This window comes from Oryza sativa, chromosome 12 (assembly GCF_034140825.1).
Source record: "Oryza sativa Japonica Group chromosome 12, ASM3414082v1".
Classification (NCBI taxonomy): domain Eukaryota; kingdom Viridiplantae; phylum Streptophyta; class Magnoliopsida; order Poales; family Poaceae; genus Oryza; species Oryza sativa.
The window spans coordinates 13,411,857-13,420,609 of record NC_089046.1 but is presented as its reverse complement, the minus strand read 5'-3'; the positions used below and the strand labels follow the sequence as shown (position 1 = coordinate 13,420,609).

Sequence of the window (8,753 nt, the reverse complement as noted above, 5' to 3'; positions counted from 1 at the left end):
TATCGGATGGTTTCCACGCAAATATATCTTTATTATTTTGAAGAAAGGCGGTGAGCGCGCTTTCCTATTTACAATCTAACTTGGCGCCTATTACAGCAGTTTTAGTAGGATCAGAAGGATCTAGGGGAATTTTCTTGGTCTTGGCTTCACTTTCTCCACTCTTTGAGATCTTGGTCGTAGGCACTTCTCCTTCGCTTGCCGTGGTTGCAGCCAGTCGGATGTCTTCTCGGGCGATCGCGATCTCGCGGGTTTAGGCCATCTCGCAGCTTTCCTTGTCGCATGTGACGGCTTGTTTGATGTCGCTCCGCAGGGATATGACTCCTCGAGGGCTAGGCATCTTCATCATCATGTAGGTGTAGTGTGGGACGGCCATAAACATGACTAACGCCGGGCGTCCGAGTATGGCGTGATACGCTGTCTCGAAATCAGCAACTTCGAAGTAGACGTTCTCTGTGCGGAAGTTCTCCCGAGCACCAAAGGTGATCGGAAGAGTGATCTGGCCGAGTGGTGTTGCAGATAGCCCTGGGATGACTCCATGGAAGGGCGCATTACTCGGCTTCAACTCGGTGCGAGGGATCTGCATGTCGTCCAGGGTCTTGGCGAAGAGGATATTGAGTGCGCTGCCGCCATCGATGAGCGATCTGCGAAGCTTGACGTTGCGAACCACTGGGTCTAGTACCAGGGGGTACCGCCCTGGGTGGACCACTCGGTCTGGGAGATCCGAGCGGTCAAACTTGATTGTTGTCTCCGACCATCGAAGATATTAGGGCGTATCGGGTTGAACAGCGTTGATCTCCCGTTCAGTCAGCTTTTGCTTTCTTTTAGACTCGTAAGCCAGAGGGCCACCAAAGATGTGGTTGAGTTCCTTGCGATGATCTTGAAAACCTGTCGGGGCATCATCATCATCATTCTTCTTTTTCGACGTGCTTTGTTCTCCATCAGACGTCTTCCGTGCATTCTTGGCATATTGCTCTGCAAACTGCTTGTAGACGAAGCAATCTTTGGCGGCATGATTGGAGTTGGGATGATGCGGACATTGGGAATTCATGATCTTGTCAAAAGTGTTGACGCGCGAACGTTGTCGGGAGGAGTGTGTGGTAGTCGCAACAAGTTCCTCGGGCTTACGCTTGTGGTCCTTGTGATTGTTACTTCCACCCCCTCCCGTAGTCGGCGCATCTTTCTTTGGCTTCCAAGTAGGACCCGACTGCTTGGATGCGATAATGGCGTCTTCGGCTTTGGCATACCTGTTGGCTTTTTCAAACATCTGTTTGACTGTCTTGGGAGGCTTGCGCCCGAACTTGCCGACTAGATCTTCGTGGCAAATCCCCTTGGTGAAAGCGGCGATGATGACGTCGTCGGTAATGTCGGAGATCTTATTACGTTGTTCAGAGAAGCGTCGGATGTAATCTCGAAGGGATTCTCCAGACTTCTGACTGAGGTTGTAGAGATCAAACTGTGTGCCGGGGCGTTCAAAGGTGCCCTGGAAGTTGGCGATAAAGTGGTCGCGAAGTTCCGCCCATGATCCGATCGTGCCACGGGGTAACCCAGGAAGCCAGGACCGGGCAGAATCCGCTAGGGCCACAGGTAAGTAGTTTGCCATGGCCTTACTGTCTCCTCCTGCTGCGCGAATTGCGAGACCGTAGACGGTAAGCCAAGACTCCGGATTAGTGGTGCCATCATCCTTCTCGATTCCAGTCGGCTTGAAGCTGGCTGGCCAATCCACTCGACGCAGGTCGTTAGTAAAGGCAGCTATTCCATCCACGTCGTCGTCGTAGCGATCTGGTGAATGGCGGTGGGCATGGCCTCGTGCTGCACGGCGCTGGTTCATCGTATCGCGAAGATCGATGGGACGACGACGAGGTGGGGAGCGAGGCCATTCAACTCGGCGCTCCCTGTGTCGCTCAGGAGGCGAGTGAACAGATCGCTCGTCGTGGCCCCTGCTCCTGTGATTGGATCCTGCGCCGGCGATGCTGAGGGTTGGCTGGTGATAATCTTGAGATCGGAGATGGGGAACCTGGCTGCCAGTCGGCGTGCGGACACTTCCGGAGTTAACCGGGACTGAAGCGGCAATCATGGTCTTGGTCTGGTTCAAGATGTTGACGACGTGATCAGCTTGATTGAGTGCGTCTTCCTTAAGGAGGGTGTCGAGGAGGGTGATCGCCGCGACAGCGTTCTGTTGAGGGGTGCGGAAGACCGCTGTCCCCTCAACGTCTTGCTGCCCGATGAGATCTCGCGCTCATCGCCCTGCGTCCAAGGCTCGTTGTCGTCGGTCCTCGGCCTCCATTGCAGCCCGTTCGCGTTCTTGTTGCTCACGCTGCAGCCGTTCTTGCTCTTGTGCTTGGCGCTCCTCTTCCAGTCGGCGTTGCTCGGCCTCCTGCTGTACGCGTTGTGCTTCTGTTTCTCGGGCTTGGTGTTGTTCTTCCGTCTCGTTGTCGGCCATGAAGACACCGAAGTAGAAAGGGGTGTAATTATCTTCAAAGCTTTCGTCGAAGTTGTCGAGGTCGCGATTGTCGTAGGGGTAGCCAAATTCGTCGTACTCCACGACCTCTGTTGGTCGTGAGTCGACGCCAGGAGAGCTGAAGTAGCCTTCCAGTTGATCCGTCGAAACCGTGCCGAGTGGCTGGAGTATGACGTCGACTTCCCTGGAGCTAGGCAGGATCGGTGTTGAAGCTGAATTCTGCCTAGTCCTTCAGGAAGGAGATGCCCTTGTAGTGAGGACGGCAGCCAAATTGTCGGGGAGTTTCATCAGGATTGACGGGTAGGCCCCATCATCTCGATCTGGTGGTGTTGGAGTAGATGGGATCTCGTCCGAGTGGTTGGAAGCCGACTCGATCTTGGCCGAGTTTGGAATACCGAACGGGGCTGAGACCTGGTCTCTCCCTGACTGGTTTAAATCCAAGTCAAGGAGAGAGATCTTGCCGAAGTCGTTGGTGATGAAGTCAAGGCTGCCGAACCGGAACGCCTGCCCAGGAGGGAAGACGAAGTCGTCGATGCCGGAGACCGAACCCATTGCACTGATTGGCGAAAAACTTGACGCAACCCCTACCTGGCGCGCCAACTGTCAAAACAAGATTTCGGCAATACTAAAAGGGGGTGGCTATTGTGGGGACACCATATTTAGGCTTGGTGCCCCGAAAATCCACTCGTGATCGTCCAGGATTTCGATCACACACAGATTGATATACTGAACAACTTTCGATTGTTTACACAAATTTGTTTATATAGACTAATTATACAACTGTTAAAGGGTGAAAAAATACAAACTAATACATCCTTATTTGAAATACAAGAAAATTCAAAGTGCTAAACTATTAAACTCCTAAACTCTTCAACTACTAAAACTACAGCTAATAAAGTCCAAAGAATTCAAAGAACTCCACAGGCAAAAGCTCGAGTGTAGACTAGCCTAGACAAACTTGTCGTTGCCGTAGAATCTCGCTTCCTTCTGATCTCCTTGTTAGCACGTTTCCGCTATATGTCAAATTATGCAAGGGTGAGTACTTATGTACTCGGCAAAACATATTATAAATAATTAAAGGTGAATAGATATGAATAAATAAACAATAATAAAGTAAAGGAGTAATGAAAACCATAAATCATCTTTATCCTCAACATTTTAATTTTAAAACTACTTATACTTCAGGAATAGGAATCACCCTGATGACACAACTCCAGAACCGAGAGTACGGCACATTCGAATGATTTAATTCACCTCTGCTGAGACTGTCCAGTTTTACCCACATGATGCCCACTGCTAGCTGGGCTGAGAACAATAGAGCCGTTCGAAGGTCCCACTTACTACTAGTTACTGCACGAGTGGGATATTGATCCGTCCTAGTAGCCGGGCACTTGTTGGGCCTAAGCAAGGCTACTTGGTCGCTGCTTTCACGGGTTCCACCGTTATGAACCATGCCCCCAACCTCCTTACGCATGCGTTCACCCCAATCCTGCTCCTAGTGAGCCAACCAACAGTCTTTCATATAGTGGGACAATGTACTAGGCTAAGTTCAATTACTTGATCGTGTGGATGGACGCAACTATGTCATTTCCATGGTATAAGGGGGTAATTATAATCCGGTTAAACCACCCAAAACTTTCCAAACTCCCCACACCATCTTCATAATTCAACAACATTCATAAACACAATATTCACAATCTCAATTCATAAATACCCATTTTAACCAGATTCCTAAGTTTGTAAAGAGGTTTGAATAATAAACCACATAAAATGATCTCGAATGTATCTTTCAATAATATCATGCTTAAAAGCATTTAACATCTATCCACGAGATGTTAAAAGAGCAAAAATCATGCATCAAATTTAAATATGAAGATTATATCAAGGTTTCTATATGATCAAAATTTTAATTATGTCTTACCTTGCGCCTCAAGATTTCCCGTGGCTTCAACGTAGCCATCTGGGTCCATGTCAGTTCCTTGGATTCGATAGTCGAACTTGCTGTATGGTCTAACTTACGGATACGAAAAGATAGCAAATAAAGTCTATAAGCAAATTGCTACAAGAAACGATAAAGCCAAGGAATAAATAAAATTGGAGCGAGGCGAGAGGAAAAAGGAATGGGTTCAAAATAAGTTTTAATTTGAAAATAAAAGAGAGGTGATGGTTTCTATAGGTTGGAAATTGAATAAAAACGAAGAAAGGATAATTTTGGATAGGTGGGATTTATTTGGTGGATTTGGTTTTCTAGCCGGTGCTAGAATGGAGTAGCACGACGGTTAGATATTTGAAGTGGTTAGCCGATGCTAAGGTTGGTAGCATAACGGCTAAATATCGGCTCGTCTAATCGATGCTACAATTAAGCAGCACAGTGACTAGAGAGTTGAGAAAATTTGTGCGGAGCGGAACAGTGTTACTCTGCAGCCGTGAGTGACGACAGAGCGGCTAGGGTCGCATATAGCTCAAGGACTAGTGTGCGGCGTGCTGTGGAGGTCGAGGGAGTAGTGAGCCTACAACAACTATACGTGTTGAGGCGTGGGGTGCGAGGAGCGACACTTCGACCTTAGGATTAGGTTATGCCGGGTTTTGCGACCAACGATTTGACGACGGGGTTTGAGACCACACGAACGTCTCCATGGAAGGCGTAAAGTTCCAACAGCGGTTATTTGGTGGCTAAGGGATGGTTTTAAAAATAAAAAGAATTATCAAGAAATTTGAAATAAATAAATAAATAAATAAGTTTAAAATAGATTAAAGAAATAAAATTTAAAATGGTATTTTAAAATAAAGAAAAGGGCATTTAAAGAAATTAAAGGATAATTAAATTTTAAAAAAGTTTTTAAACGATAAATTTAAAATTAAAGGGATATAAAGTAAATCAAATAAATTTAAAATAATTTTTAAAGGTTAATTAAAATAATTTAAAATTAGAAAGTAAATAAATAAATAAGGAAAGGTTTTTTTTAAATAAAGAATTTTAAATAAAATTTTAAAAATAAGAAATTTGATATCAAAACGAAGAGTTTGAAATTATATGAATTTAGGTTAAAGTCTTACTGGGATTGGATTTGTGGTTGGAAAGATATGGGTGTCTAAAGATTGAAATTGAATTAAAATCAAATAAAAGAAAAAGGTTACTGTGCAGGGGGCCCACTTGTCATATGTCTCTTCTTCTTCCTCCCGTTCTTCTTCTTCTCTTCTCCTTCCAGCCGGGCACAGAGGAGAGGGAGGGAGTAGGGCGCCGGTGCTCCGGTGGTTGAACGGCCTCGACGGCGGCGTCTAAGCGTGTTCCGGAGCATCACGCACCCGGGGAGGGTGGAGGAAGGCAGAGGGAGAGAGGAGGATGACCGGAACGGCGGCAACAAGAGCACAGCTCCGGCAACAAAAGAAGGTGGCTGTGGTGGTTGGTTTCGGATGGGGAAAGAGAGGAGAAACTGGAAAAATGAGTTCACCTCGGCGAGGCAAGCCCGATGGCGCAAGGGAATTGGAAGAGAGGCTACGGGGGAGGAGATCGGCCAGTGGGTAGTGGTGGCCGGTCATGAGGAGAGAAAGGGAGACCAAGCTCTAGGAGCTCGGTTTATGGGGAGGAATAGGGAACCTCGTTGTCCTTTTTATAGGCAGCGAGAGGCGGTGGAGAACTTCGCTTGCAAAGGCGGTCGGCGACTTGGCCACAACGACGGTGGCGGGCAGGAGGAAGAAACGACGCCGGCCTCGTTCGGTGATTGGCTGGCCACGTCGGTTTGCTTTGCAGGATGACGTCAACGGCGTGAGGTGGCGGCGGCGGATTGGCTGGGCAAGGCGGCGGCGGCGGATTGGCTGGGCGACGGCGTGTTGGGAATGGCGAAGCGGCGGCGGCGCCGTGGTGTTGCAAGCGACGGCGGCGGTGGCGCCCACAGAGAGAGAGAAGGAAAAGTCGGCTCGGCTGTGGGCCGGCTCGGCTGGGCTTCGGCTCAGTTGGGTCGGCAGCCCAAGAAGGAGGGAGGAAAAGAAAAAGGGAATGGGCCAAAAGAAAGGGAAATTGGCCCAAAATAAATAGGAAGTTTTGATAATTTTGTATAGAGGATTTGGAATGGAATTTAAAGGAGTTGAAAACAAAAGGATGGATGGATGTGGACTTTTTGAATCTTGGTCAAGGAATTGAATCCAAGGAATTTTGAATGGAGGGTTTTAAATAAATTTTAATGGAGATAAAATTTAAAAGAGAAACGCTGGAGGGTCTTTTGAACTTTATAAGAAGAATATAAAGTTTTTTAAAGCAAAAAGGAGTTTAAAATATTTTTATAATAAAATCAAATATATTTATTTTGAGATATAAATTTTGAAAAGGATAAAAATAAAGATGCTCCAATTTTAAAAGAATTCAAATAAGGACCAAATGTAAAACTTGTCACGAAAGATTTAAAAATCAAACGGGAAAGGTAATAATTTAACTTCTAACTTTGGATAAATTTGGGATGGTGGCAAAAATAGATGAAGGTAAATAACTAAGATTTTAGCCTCCAAAATATGTGGTATGGATTCTCGGTGAATTATTTGTGGCTAAAAGAAGTTAAATTTTGAATAGAAGGGATTGGAAATAAGTTTCTTAGCACAAGAGCAATCATTCCAATATTTGTGATAATATTATTCTTGTGTCAAGAATGTGATCAAGTCATAGGAATCAAATTGGTGGATTGATCAAAATAGGAACTTGACCACATAATATTTTGGATCGATTAAAAGGAGACAAAGGTTTTCACGGATAGGTTTAGATTGGGGTTGATCCAAAATAAATTCCAACGGAAAGGGAGTTATACTGGTTTAGCCCCAAAGACAAAAATGGTTAATGGGATATAACAGAGAGTCAGGTCAATCGGGGATATATTGGCCCAAGCTAAACAATAGACTTTGAAATCTTGAGTGGATAATTTGGAGGAACGGGATTTCAAAGGGGAAATATTGGTGGGAGTATAGATATGGGCTCGGAAGTATATGTGGATGGGAATTTCTACAGGAACAGAATTGGTGGTAGATTGATAAACTTTAAATTAAGGATGGGTACGTTGACTCAAAGGGGGATTGAAAAGGATATTTTATGGACTCGGGGGATATTTAGGTGGAGATCCAAACGAAAGGTATCAACAATTCATGTACTCTAGAGATATTTGGGAATGGATTCAAAGGAAATATAATTTAGAGCCAAAGTTAAAGATTAAAGAAAATAAATAACAAAGTTTTGTAAAATTTAAAAGAAAGCGATTAACTTTGCAAATAAAGTTTTAAATCCAAGTTAAAAGAAATTAAGAGAAGGCAAGATCACTTCAACAGAAGAATCGGGAAGAGCATGACTTAAGACATTTCGCAAAAAAAAAATTCCATGAAATTTTGAGTCTGTTACAGATCCACCCCCTTAAAGAGAATCCCGTCCCCGAGATTCCGCTGAAAGGAGTTTAGTTCTGTAAACTTGTTGCTACGACTTTGACTGTTTTGTCCATCATATTCCAAATTTTCTTTCTCACATTCCATTCAGGCACTTCTTTATTCTTTCTCACAATCCGTTCAGGCACTTCTTAACATGTCAAGTCATTTCCTTAGAATTGCTTGATCCGCTGACTTTTTCTTTTACTTTTCCCTGGACCTTGATATATTCTTTGAAAATGTCTTCCAACCATAATCTATTATTGTACATACTCCTCTATGGTAGTCTTTTTGCGAATATTCTCTCAAATATTACTATCTTCGTTTATATGCACATCAAATAATAGGGTTCTTGGGATATCCCATTTGATAGTTATTTCAACAATATCATGTAATGTTGAAGGCTCAAGACATGATAGTTGAAAAAATGAGGGATGCGTGTTGGCAAAACGAGGGTTTTTTCCAATTTTATTTCATACATTTCTATGGGGCATCGATATTTCAGAGATTTTGGATCAAAATATTTAGAATTAAACAAATTTTGAATGAATTTGAATAACTTTTTATCAATATAAACAAATTAAAAAAACCAGTAAATTTCGAGCGAGATAGGTGCATGCCAAGGGGTCCGAAATTTCAATCCGTGAGCAAAACCAAATTATTCGGCAAGTGGGTAGCTAAAAATCCAACAAATCATACCCACGATTTTTGACATTACTATAACATCCCTCCCTCCAGGACCGTGTAGCCAGCCCATCCAACGGGAGGGCCTACTTACACATACCACTCCATCTACACTTCTGTTCTCGCTTCTTGTAAAAGGGTTAACCTGGGAGTGCATGGTTGGATGGACAAGTCCCTATAATTTGGTTCCACCCTTACTAAACTAGCCAGGTGA

General features: G+C 44.5%; 1 protein-coding gene and 1 pseudogene across 1 annotated transcript; both read right to left on the bottom strand.

Moving 5' to 3' along the window:
* Positions 1-250: 250 nt before the first annotated feature.
* Positions 251-1,828, bottom strand: LOC136354543 (uncharacterized). The gene is made up of 3 exons (XM_066306047.1): positions 1,598-1,828; positions 828-1,453; positions 251-641 (listed from the first exon to the last, which is right to left on the bottom strand). The coding sequence occupies exons 1-3, from the start codon at positions 1,826-1,828 to the stop codon at positions 251-253; spliced, it is 1,248 nt and encodes a 415-aa protein (XP_066162144.1).
* A 3,675-nt stretch (positions 1,829-5,503) lies between these two features.
* Positions 5,504-5,991, bottom strand: LOC107279653 (uncharacterized; annotated as a pseudogene).
* Positions 5,992-8,753: the final 2,762 nt, after the last annotated feature.